At 50.4% G+C, this 12,659-nt stretch overlaps 1 protein-coding gene across 1 annotated transcript; it reads left to right on the plus strand.

Annotated features, from left to right (window-relative positions):
• The first annotated feature begins 2,509 nt into the window (after nt 1–2,509).
• On the plus strand, nt 2,510–7,016 carry ATP6V1G1 (ATPase H+ transporting V1 subunit G1). Its single transcript, XM_027687749.1, has 3 exons — nt 2,510–2,661; nt 4,532–4,632; nt 6,312–7,016. Exons 1-3 carry the CDS (start codon nt 2,580–2,582, stop codon nt 6,483–6,485), a joined length of 357 nt encoding a protein of 118 aa, XP_027543550.1. The 5' UTR covers nt 2,510–2,579; the 3' UTR covers nt 6,486–7,016.
• Nucleotides 7,017–12,659: the final 5,643 nt, after the last annotated feature.

Here is a 12,659-nt window from a genome sequence, read left to right on the forward strand (position 1 = left end):
CAGCACAACCAAGCAAAGGACTGTTTTAAACATGAACTGTTATTGCCTCATTTGTTAATTCTCTGAATGAAATGGTTGAAAACTCATCACGTTTTTTAGGCGACACAAAGCTGAAATTTGGAGGGATTTTTACCTGAAAACTCAGTGTGATCATAGCCAGGGTAGTTCTAGGGCAGAAAAAGGCAATGTTATCATCATCACCTTGCAGAGAGAAGCTGTGAGTCTAAAAATCAACCATCACCCAGGAGAAAAATAACCCCCCAGCGCTGGCTGTGACTTCGGGGCAGGGCTGGACCCCTTTGCTCCAAAGCCTGTTTGACCCCTGGTATCCCTTCAGAGCATCCTGCTCTGGGATCATCTCTGGGTTCAGCTCAAGTGCTTTAATTAGCAGCAGGGGATATCTCTGAAACACAAATTGGAGCAGCTAATGAGGATGGTGGGTTTCTGGATGGGGCTGGGGGAGTCAGGGGGAGACTTTAATGATTTTGTGGCCTCTGGCAAAGGTCTGAGGTGAGAGGGGGGCAGGGGCTGCTCAGGTTTGGGGTCGGATAAGAAGGATCTCATATCTGGATTGTTACTGTTTAAAAGCAGCCTGGGTCTGTCCCAGTTGAGCCCCAGCAGGTTTTTTGGCTGTGGTGTATTTTGGAACAGAGACAGAATGTCAGGGAGGGTTGGAACTAGAGAAAGTCCCTTCCAGCCCGAGCCCTTCTATGACGATTCTATGATTTTCCATCCTTTCTGTGCTCGCTGATAACCAGCACAACTGAGCTGTGTCCTCTTGGCCAAACCTGCCCTGTCTGTGACAGATGATGTGGGACCAGATTTGCTGGATTTCCCTTCTGCCAGCACAGACCAGTCCATGCCACAGCTCAGCCCTTTGCTCCCAGCAGCTCTTCTTGATCCTTGGGCCCCATCCCAGTGTCCCAGGCTTGCTTCAACCCCCAAATTTACACCTCCTCTCCTGATGTTTCCTTTTCTTTTTCTTTTCCTGAAGCAAATACACCCCTGGATGGATGGGCCCGCTAAGTCCATTTAGTTAATCACTGGACCCGGCTGAAGGTCACCCTGAAAACACTCATAATTCCTATTGAGCACTATAAATATGCTTTTGATTCATCTTCTCCCGTCCCTTCCATCACGGGGGATGGAGGAGGCGGCCCGGCAGCCCCTCGGCAGCGATGAGTCACTGTCCTGGCTCTCATGCTTCATCAGAGCAGTATTATTCAACAATAATTGTAATTTATGCCTTGAAAGATGCTGGGGAAGCTGTGCTCAGGGCTTTAAAATTGTCCCTGGGGTGTGATGGGTGAAGGTTGGGTGGGACAGGGTGAGGTGAGGGGATGTTTGGGGGCAGTGAGAGCCCCTGGAGAAGGGGGTTCTTGGTGGTTATAAACTCCTGTGTGTCAGTGGGTGACACAAACACTGGAGGAGATGGCACAGCCCAGAGGGGACCAAAGCATCCCGTGGGGAGCATGATGCACATCCTGGGACTGCCGCACTTCTAACCACGAAAATAAATAATTTTAAAATTAAAACCCATGAAATAAATAAAAATAAACCCCCAACACCACCTTCCTGAAGGGGTTTAAGTTGGGTTGCCTGCAGATTTTGTGGCGGGGGGGGGCAAAGAAACACCTCAGGACTGTCGATAAAGGGAGGTGGGACCTCATTTATCAGGTAGTAGATTAAATGAACCAAAGTCCTACATCCCTTTCCCAAAAGCAGAAAACAGTTGAATTAGATTCAACAACTCTGATGTTCAAGAGCTTCTTAGGAACAAGTCTGTTAGACCACGCCCTGCAGCAATACCCCTCGAGTGCTGTGCCCAGTTGTGGCCCCTCAGCTCAGGAAGGACATGGAGGGGCTGGAGCAGGTCCAGAGAAGGGCAACGAGGCTGGAGAAGGGTCTGGAGCACAAGTGCTGTGAGGAGAGGCTGAGGGAGCTGGGGGGGCTCAGCCTGGACAGGAGGAGGCTCAGGGGAGACCTTCTCACTCTCTGCAACTCCCTGACAGGAGGGGGGAGCCGGGGGGGGTCGGGCTCTGCTGCCAGGAACCAGCAGCAGGACAAGAGGGCACAGCCTGGAGCTGCCCCAGGGCAGGTTTAGGTTGGCCATTGGGAAGAAGTTGTTTGCAGAGAGAGGGATCAGCCCTTGGAATGGGCTGCCCAGGGAGGGGGTGGAGTCCCCGTCCCTGGAGGTGTTGAAGCAGAGCCTGGATGTGGCATCAGTGCCATGGTCTGGGTGACAAGGTGGGGTTGGGTCACAGGTTGGACTCGATGATCTCAGAGGTCTTTTCCAACCGCTTGATTCCGTGATTCTGTGATACATTTAAATTAAAAATCCTCCGAGGGGGCGGAGCTTGGGGCGGGGGGCGTGGCCTGACGGGGGGCGTGACCTCCGCAGTGGAAACGTTGCTGAGGGGGCGTGGCCCGCGCGATGGGGGCGTGGTCAGGGCGTGTCCTTATCCAACATGGTGCGGCCGCGGGCGTGTCCCTGCCGCTGTGGGCGTGCCCGGGCCCGTGTGGGCGTGTCCCTGTGGCGCCGCCCGCGGCCCGGGCGCTCGGTGGGAGCAGGAGCCGCCATGGCGAGCCAGTCGCAGGGCATCCAGCAGCTGCTGCAGGCCGAGAAACGCGCCGCGGAGAAGGTGGCCGAGGCCCGCAAGCGTGAGTACGGCAGGGCGCGGCTCATCCAGGCCGCGCCGCGGGCGCTGAGGCGGCGGGGGAACTGGGGGTGGCCGGGCCGGGCCTGTGCCGGCGCGGCCGCCTCAGGCCTCGCGGCCCGGCCGTGGGTGCGCGGTGTGGGCTCGGTGTGGGCTCTGTGACCGCTGTGGGACCCCCGTGCCAGGTCTCGGAGCAGCCCCGTGACTCCTGGCCCCGTCACCGTCAGGCCCCGGCCTGGGCAGGGCAGCGGCGTCACTCGGGGGTGCCTGTGCTTATCTCTGCCCTTCCCACCTTTAAATTCTTTTTTTTCCTGGTGGAAACTGTGTTTCCCATCCGTGGTTAGGCGTTTCAGAGAGATAAGAGGTATTCCTTGGCGATCCAAGATAGATTTTACTGTTAAATAAGATAAATTCTGGTTACAAAGAGCCCCAGCTTTGCAAAATTTTCCTGCTTCAAACATACCTATATCTATTTATATCTGTCTATATCTATCTGTATCTGTGTATCTATATCTATCTATATCTATGTCTATCTATATCTGCATATCTATATATCTATCTACAGCTGTCTGTCTGTATCTATCTATATCCATATTTATCTATATCTACCTACATCTATCTGTATTTATCTATCTGCCCTGACTTCTTGTTCAACCCCCTGACAGTGTTGCAAGAAGCAGACTTGTGTAGTTCACTCCAATGATGATAAATCTTGAAGGGGAAAATGAGCTGGGAAGTCCAAGAGGGGAAGTTGAGGCAGTGCCCAGTTTTGCTCTCGGTTTCATGGTTGGTCTGGGGCAAAGCTAAGACTAAATGTTCTTTCTGCTGGGCTCTTTTGTGGTCTCCCAGAGAGGCTGCAGGCTGGGGTGGGTTGGGGCAGTGCCAGGCATGGGTACACACTGGGAGAGGAACTCGTTGGGAGTGTCCCTCTGGAGGAGGATTTGGGGGTTGTCGTGGATGAAAAGCTGGATATGCACTGGCAGCCAGAAACCAGCTGTGTCCAGGGCTGATCCCCCAGCGTGGGCAGCAGGGCAGGGGGGGATTCTGCCCCTCTGCCCCCTCAGGTGAGACCCCCCTGCAGAGCTGCTCCAGCCCTGGGGAACAGCACAGCAAGGACATGGAGCTGCTGGAGAGAGTCCAGAGGAGGCACTAAGATGATCAGAGAGCTGGAGCCCCTCTGCTCTGAAGACAGGCTGGGAGAGCTGAGGGTGTTCAGCTGGAGAAAAGAAGGCTCTGGTGTGACTTTAGAGCCCCTTCCACTGCCTAAAGGGGGCTGTACAAAGGAGGGAGAGGGGCTTTTTATATGGGCAGAGAGTGACAGGGCAGGGGGCAGTGCTTCTAAACTGCCAGAGGGCAGAGTTAGATGGGATATTGGGAAGGAATTGCTCCCTGTGAGGGTGGTGAGGCCCTGGCACAGGTTGCCCAGAGAAGCTGTGGCTGCCACTGGATCCCTGGAAGTGTCCAAGGCCAGGTTGGACAGGGCTTGGAGCAACCTGGGCTAGTGGAAGGTGTCCCTGCCCGTGGCAGGGGGTGGAATGAGATGAGCTTTAAGGTCCCTTCCAACCAAAACCATTCTGGGATTCATTGTGTCAGTAAGGCCAGAGCTGAACATTGCCCAGTGCATGCAGTGCCTCAGAGAAGCTCTCCATTGCTCAGAGGTGGAAGCTCCTGGCCGTGGTTTGGTGGGGTGACCCTTGTGCTCCCGAGATCAGCAGACACTGAGGGGGGCTTGGCTGGTGCCTCCTACACAGAGAGCTGCTGCAGCAGCAAACTCTGTGGTGATAGTTGTGCACTGGGGAGCTGCAGAGCTGTGGAGCAAAAAGCTCTGAGTGCTTTCTCTTCTTTCTTTCCCTTGTTTCATTCTCTGGAAGCAGGGAAGAACCGGAGGCTGAAGCAGGCCAAGGAGGAAGCCCAGGCAGAGATCGAGCAGTACCGCCTGCAGCGGGAGAAGGAGTTCAAGGCCAAGGAGGCAGCGGTTGGTTTTCTACCTCATTCACTTCCCTGCAGCCCCTCAGCCTTGTGTTTGTGGTTCCTTGCCCTGAAACAGCCCTGGGGGTGGAGAGTGGGGCAGGAGCAGCACTTCCCTAAGTGCCTTCCTGTGATGCACGGCCACGTGGCACGGAGAGAACAGCGGGAGTGACTCAGAACAGGGTGTTCTGCATCTCAACAGCACAACTATTGACAGGCAGGGAATTAGATTAATGCACTCATGGGTTGGCTGGGTGGCAGCCCCCAAACCCTCCTGTGTGTAGCAGTGTCCCATTCCTCCCGTGACAGGCTGGTTTCTATGGTGCTGGTGTGGTAGGAGCCACTTCCCTCGTAGCTCCTGCTCTTGCTGAAGCAGCTGTAAGGCTTGTGTTCTGCTTAGCAGTGTTTCCTTCTGTATCCCATGGCTCTGTCCTTCCCTTCTGTATCCCATGGCTCTATCCTTCCTTTCTGAGCAAGGAGAAGTATTCCCAAAAGGCACAGAACTGAGGCCCTCCACCAGCTGAGGTTGCAGTGCCTGGTTGCCCCTGACAGTTCCAGAATCTTCAGAAAAATGCCCTGGTATCCTCCCCTCTGTCCATCCTCTGGATAGCACATTTCCACTTCCTCTGCTCCTGCATAATCACCTCAGTGGGTCAGGAATAATTTCAACCATTGCTTGTTAGCTTGGCTCAAATCCCAGGTAATTCCAACAGCTTCTCAGCTGGTTTGGTTTTACTCATCCTTCTCCATAGGGAAGAATTTGAGTCCCAGGGTGTCAATCTCTTCTTCTGGGCCATTTTCTCCTCTGTTAATGGGAATTTTCTCTCTCTGTCCTTGCTGATGGGGCGAGAAGGACATTGTAAGCTGGGAGAGACTCCCTGCTGTTTATATCATGTGGCCTAAGTCCTGTTAGGACCACAGAATATCTTGAGTTGGAGCCACAGGATTATCAACTCGTGGCCCTGCACAGACACCCCAACAATCCCACCCTGTCTCTCAGAGTGTTGTCCAAACCCTCCTGGAGCTCTGGCAGCCTTGGTGCTGTGCCCACTGCCCTGGGGAGCCTGGGCAGTGCCAACCACCCTCTGGGGGAAGAACCTTTTCCTGAGATCCAACCTGAGCCTGCCCTGACACAGCTCCAGCCATTCCCTGGGTGCTGTCCCTGGTCACACATTTTTATAAAGATTCTCCAAGGGTAGAAGGAATGGGATGGTGTGAATTGTGCTTAAAGTAACTTAATGGTGTTACTTTTCTTGCACTCTCTAGTACAGAAGTGCCCAGGAGTTCCAGGTTCCAATTATCTGTACAGCAGGGCCTTTATTTTGGGCACTCTTTAAATGCTCGTGCTCTTAACTGGTAATGAATAAATGCTCCCCTGGGTTGGAACAAGATGATCTTTAAGGTCTCTTCCAACCCAAACCATTCAGTGATTCTATAAAAGAGAATAAAAGGCAGGGGCTGAGGCTGAATTACAAACTTGGACAAGTTTAGGGTGAAATCTGAGCAAAAAATCCAACAGTTCTTTTGGTGTTTTAACATAAACATTCACATTAATCTTCCCTCACCAAAGATTAATGGCTGAGATGCCCTGAGACAGTCCAGAAAAACCAAATACAGAGCTTGGTGTGGTGATTTCTTGGTCACACTGCTTACACAGGAGCTTCCTCTTTCCTTTGCTGTGTGCAGGCACTTGGATCTCATGGCAGCTGCACCACTGAAGTTGAGAAGGAAACCCAGGAGAAGATGAGTGTGATCCAGCAGAACTTCCAGAAGAACCGTGAGGTGGTTCTGTCCCAGCTGCTGTCCCTGGTGTGTGACATCAAACCCGAGATCCACGTGAATTATCGCATCAATGGGTAGTGGGGGAAGAAGGAAAACTGTGCTGGGAGTGCTGGGAGTCGTGTCTGAGCTTCAGGTGGAATGTACAGCCCTCAGCCATCCCTTACCTGTCCTTGTCCATGTGTTAAATTATTGCAGTGAGCTGTTGGAGTTCTCTTAGTTTCTCTTTTGCCACGGGTTCAGAGCTTATTCAAACATGAAATGGCCACCTCTCACATCTGGGCTAAGTTATTAAACAAATATAATCCAGTTGGCACATCAGTGCTGCCTGAAGGAGAAAGGAGAGGGAGATTGTGGCCAGATTGAAATGCAGAGCCTGTGTCAGTAATTGTTAAACGTGTGTAACTGTATTTTCATTGACCAAACTGCATTTTTCAGTGTGTTGTTAAACCTTTGCACAGGGTTCAAACCCTGGGGAAGAGCTCTCTGGCTGTACAGTGCTGGCTGATCATTTTGAGGTGCTTGTGTTGAATATCCTCTGTATATTCTGCTGTTGCTTGAGGTACAAGTCTGGCACTGTGACACCTGCAAGTAAAAACACTTCCCTCCAAAGCCTCCTGTCAGTCTGGTCGTTCCTGCTAACGTGTCCTGGGAATGTTGGCTTGTCCTGGGAATGCTGGCAGGTCTCAGTGAGCACCATGGGAGTCTGGACTCCTCAGATTGCTAAAAGAAAGAGTAAGAGAGGCAGCAACTCTCTGAAGGTCACAGCAGGTAAGTTCAAACCCATTACAGAGCTCCTCCTCTTGGCTCCAGTCTGATGCTTTACCTGCCAGATCGTTCTGAAAACCTTCAGGAACAAATGTTCTTGTGAGCATTAGGGGGAAATAAAGTGTTGCCAGTTGATTGGAATAGTTTGATAGCCAGGTGCTGAGCAGTAATTATCCTTCCTTTGGTCCAGTACTGGTCACTGAGTGTTTGTACCAAGGTCATCCTGAATCCTGCAGCATCCTGTACCTGGGAGCAGTGGGAAAGAAGTGTTTTGGGGTTGTCCTGCATCACTTTCTAGCTCTTTAGTCAAAAATACACACAAATATATCAAGGGGTTTCATGGTTTACTGGTTTCTTCCTCTCCCTGTCCCACCAGCAGATTGTTAACTGCAGCTTTGCTTTTTTTGTTGAGTTTAATTTCAGGCTTTTTGCAGAAAAGGGCCCTCAGTCAGTGTGTCCCTGATCAGATGCACAATTTGTGCAGTCAGGATTTAGACAAGGAACCTCATTGATGGTGTTCTGTTCCTCAGACAGAACATCCTGTATTTCCACAGCCCCTCAGTGCTGCAAAGCCTCTTGGACCTCTGGAGTTGGGTTGTGACTGGGAGGGAAAAAAAGCAGGATGGATGTGAATTCTGCAGTCACACTGAAGGAGCAGAGTGCTGTAGTGTCTCCTGAAATATTTTATGGTGCTGCACTGTACTCCTGAAAGGTTCTCTTCAGGAATTCAAGTCATTAAACAAGTTGTAAAATTGAAACAAAAGCTTCCTGCAAAGTCAAGTCAAACGTGCCAGGCTGGGGGAAAAAAAAAAGCCAGGTGGGTACGAGGAGAAGAGGATGAAAGCAGATTTAATCAGTGTGGTGGGATGACTGGAGAGGTGCTATGGCCTCATAAAAGGTTACAGCCATGTTAATTCTGGTGTGTCCTTTGGAGATGAAACATTTCTTCCTGTGGAGAGCAGGTGCTCAGGCTGCAGCAGGACACTGCTCCTGAGAGCCCTCCTGGCCTGGGGCTGTAATTAGTGATTTCATCCCCTTTGTTACCAGTGACAGACTCCTGCTCTGGCCAGGGAGGCTACAGTGTGTGCCCCACTTTCTCCTGTTGGTTCTTAAGTTTCCCTTTGTTAATGAGGACTTTATCCTCCCTCTCTAGAACAGTGAGAGGCAGGAGAAAAAGAGAAAAATAACCCTCCCTGATAATTTCTTCTTGGCAAATGTGCTGTGAAGTCACTCCCTTTAGAACATGCAGAAGTGCTGCAAGAATAACAATTTTCTGTAATATTTCCCTGAAACTTAACTGTTGAGAATAACTTTGTACTGAAGGAAGGGTTTCCAATTACTGCTCTCCAGGAAGGCTGGCTTTGTTTGCAGCATAGAGATTTTATTTCAAGTCGACATTCTTTTATCTTGCTCTGGGAAAGGGAGCCCTGGTGCTGTCTGAGTGCCTAAGCCAGGCTGTGCCAGGAAAATACTCTGCAGGGAACATTCTTCAGACAGAGGTATGGAGTGGGAAATGTGGCTTCTTGCCTCTGAAATCTGATTTTCTAGATGTTCTGCAGCGAGTCTGATGAGTAGGAGTGAGACACAAACCCAGCTGCTGGAACAAATCTGTCCCTGAATTTTCCCTGCTGCTCCTCTGCACAGAGAAGCTGTGGCTGCCCCATCCCTGGAAGTGTTCAAGGGGTGGATAGAGCTTGGAGCATCCTGGGATAGTGGAAGGTGTCCCTGCCTGTGGCAGGGGTGGAATGAGATGAGATTGGAGGTCCCTCCCAGCCCAAACCAGTCTGTGGTTCTGTGATAATCCCTGATGTCTCTTGGTACCACAAGCATCTCCTGTACCACAGAAAGAGCCAGAAGCTGCTTTGGGCACACCCAGCACTGCCTGATACCCTTGATTTGAGGTCCCATCCCTGGAAATACCACCTGAGTGCCAGGAATATAAGAGTCCTGGTGCTGGAGGGAGGTAAGGAATGAGCAGCCCTCGTGTCTTGTTGCTGCAGTGTCAGTGAGGGGCTGCTGCTCTCGATTCCTCCCAGTTAAAACTGCTCACAAATAAACACCTTCCTGGGATCAGAGCAGGAGTCACACAGTTCAGTTTGCCTCTTGTCACATCCCTGGTCATCAACAATGGGTTGGAGTTGTTTTTTGTGGAGGTTCTTTTCAGGCATTATCTGTCTATAGAATTAATACTTGTCACCTTTAACGTGCCATTGAGAAGGGGTGTCATCTGTACAAGCACCAGATGGACACATGACACAAACACCAGGATATGAATGTCATCTGGATGGCTTAACATGCAGTCTGAGGTACAATTAGGACACATATTTGTGCTGCTTGAAGCCAGAGTTCAATTTTTAAGACATGTCTGTACTGACAGAGCTCGCTCCCCACTCGGCTCACGCTGTCCAGTGAAGGTCACTGTCTCCTCCTCACTGCTGCCCAGTCAAGCAAGGAGTTGAAGAGCTCAGCACCCCTCTGGGAAGGGGGCAGAGGGGAAATCAAAACCCCCCCAGGCAGGTTGACCCCCTCTGCCCTAATGATGCTGGATATTTGGTCAGTTCAGAGCCAGGATGAGTTTGATCCCCTGTGCCTTCGTTGCAGTTCAATCCAAACCCACGAGAGGAAGGGCTTGTGATGAACAGGAGGGATGAGGTGAGGGCAGTGAGGGCAGGGGGTCCCCTGGGTGATCCCACTGGGGGCTGTGGGCACAGGGCCAGGCAGTGCCCTGCTGGGACAGTCATGGCAGGGGAGCTGGCTCTGCCTGCCTTTGGGTCACGGGGCTTACTGGGGCATAAAAATCATTTTAGAATGTTTAGAGGAGCATTTTGTGTGCTATTTACCTTTTTTTTTTTTTAATTTTTGGTTAGTTTTAGAGAAGTTGTCACCTCTAGAGATCTTCCTTGATCTTTTCCCTTCCCGGGGTGGGGGGCACACTTTGAGTCCTGGATACAGTTTTGGGTGTCACAATATAAGATCTGAAGTTGTTAGAGAGGGTCCAAAGGAAGGACACAAAGATGGTGAAGGGCCTGGAGGCACCATATGTTTGTTCAGCTGGAGGAGACAGAGGTCAGAGCTCACCAGGGTCTGCAGCTCCTCCTGAGGGGCAGCTCCAATCTCTGCTCTGTGTGAGCAGGGACAGGACCCAGGGAACGGCTGGAGCTGTGTCAGGGCAGGGTCAGGTTGGATCTCAGGACAAAGTTCTTCCCCCAGAGGGTGGTTGGGCACTGACCAGGCTCCCCAGGGCAGTGGGCACAGCCCCAAGGCTGCCAGAGCTCCAGGAGGGTTTGGACAATGCTCTGAGGGACAGAGTGGGATTGTTTTGGGCACTTTCTGAACCAGGAGAGAGGACGCCACATTTTCCCAGTGCCCGAGGTCAGTGAGCCTTTCCCTGTGCTGCCTGTGCCAGCTGGGAACATCAGTGAATCTTTTGAGGTGTTCCAGTGTGCAAGTCCCCCTTTGACAACCCTAAACACCTCATTCTTCTGCTTTTGTGAGCTCCCTGCACAGTTCCTGATGATCATTATTAAAGCAGAGCTTTTTTAACGCTAGATACAAGCTGGCACTGCCTGTGCTCCTTTCCTGCTATCCCCACATTCAGGCTCCTGCTGTTTTCTCCCACATCTGACCCCAGAGCAGGCACAATTTGGTGGCAATAAGTGACCCCAGAGAAAAGCCAGCAGTTCCTGGCCTGGGAGGCAGCTGGTGGGAGGTGTGAGCAGCAGGATGGTGCATCCCAGCAAGAGCTGGGCACAAAAACACCCTCTCATTTTGGCTGCCCCAAATCCTCCTGTGGTACCGTCACACAGTGTCCTCTGTAGGTCATTTCCTTCTCTCTGCCTGCATTAAACCTGCTCAATTTTTCTCTTTCCCTCTATTTTCCTCCTCTGGAATCTCCCATTTATCAGACATCACTAGTTCTTGCATTAATAACGAGAGAAGCAGGCTTAGAACCCACTAATCCCAGCTGAGGTTTTGACTTCAAGGTATTGAAAGCACTGTCAAGAACCCTCAAAATTAATGTTTTGGTGAAAAAGTTCCCCCAGCTAATCCAAGCAAGGAGCAAAGTGTAATCTTTCTTTGAGGTTGAAAGGAGAAAGCGCTAATTTCATGCAGAAAAGATTGTATCTGGGACTGGCATAGGAATAGAAAATAAATTGGTATTAAATTACATTCGTCTGCCTCAAAATAATCTAATAAAGCATCTTCTGGATCAATAGCTGAATCATTATCCCAGGCACACAGTGAGCCTTCCCTCTTCTAATTTGAGATGCAAGAAAGAGGTTTTTGCATTACCATACTAAAAAGAAGAATACTTTAAGTCTTCATAGGAAAGAGGCAGAAATAGGGGGAAAAAAAGATGAGAACCACACTTTGTGCCTTAAGCAAGTGTCATTTCTCATTTGAAACTTGTAATTTAGGGATATTGTGAAATAAATTTTTACATTTAATGACTGTCAATCTGTCAGCTTTGCTGAGCTGTTTGAGGAAAAAAAAAACCACAACCAACAACTCAGAGCCTGCAAAAGGACTTTGTGTGCAGGAAGGGCAAGACAAGGCTTTCAATAACTTTCTTTTCCTAATTAGGGCTCACTGGGAAAAAATAAATAGGGAAAAGACGGCCCAGTTCCACACTGAAAATGCAGTTTCATCAAAAGAAAATGAGATGTGCCAGCGTTGGCTGCAGTGAGCACAGTCCAAACGAGGCTGATGGAGAGAGAAACTGCAACTGTGTGCAGAGCGTGGCCAATAAAGCAGGAATCACAGTCAGGGCTGTGTTATCAGCCATCCAAACACTGCAAAAAGAGTTCACTTTATCAAAACATCTAGTAAATATAGAGGAGAGATGGTCTTAGGGTAGGGAAAACCAGACTAAAGTGTGTATGTCTTGTATTTGAAGCAGTAGGACTTGCAGTAGGTAGCAAAGAGCCACCTCAGAAATGATGTTAAGGACATGATGGGGGGTGAGTTTATCCCTGAGGACAGGAGGGGTCAGAAAAGTTTGGAAGAGCACTTCAAACAGCAGGTTTGTTTTTTTTTTCCTGGAATGAGGTTCCCTGTAATATATTCATTAATGCAGCGTGTGGAACAGGGAGTACAAGGTATGTCCGAGGCACCAAGCTAGGAAGAAATACAAACAGTACAGAGGAGCTGAATCCCAATTCCAAATGATCTTAGTAAGTGGGAGAAATGATCTGAGACCAATAGCATGAGGCTCCCTGCAGGGGAGTGTAACACCAACCTGAGGAGGGGGAAATCAAATACACCAGCTCCAAGCAATCCATAACCTGCTACAGCACTACAGGAATTGGGAAAATGAGGGGGAACTCCCCCAGAGCCAGCAAATAACCTGGTAAAGTCAGGGCTGGAGCAACCTGGTCTAGTGGAAGGTGTCCCTGCCCATGGCAGGGGGTTGGAATGAGATGGGCTTTAAGGTCCCTTCCCACCCAAAGCAGTGTGGGATTGGAGCCTCAGTGATTCCAAACTTAC

The sequence above is a fragment of the Neopelma chrysocephalum genome, unplaced genomic scaffold (genome assembly GCF_003984885.1).
Source record: "Neopelma chrysocephalum unplaced genomic scaffold, ASM398488v2 Primary Assembly neopelma1_74, whole genome shotgun sequence".
NCBI classification, from domain to species: Eukaryota; Metazoa; Chordata; class Aves; order Passeriformes; family Pipridae; genus Neopelma; species Neopelma chrysocephalum.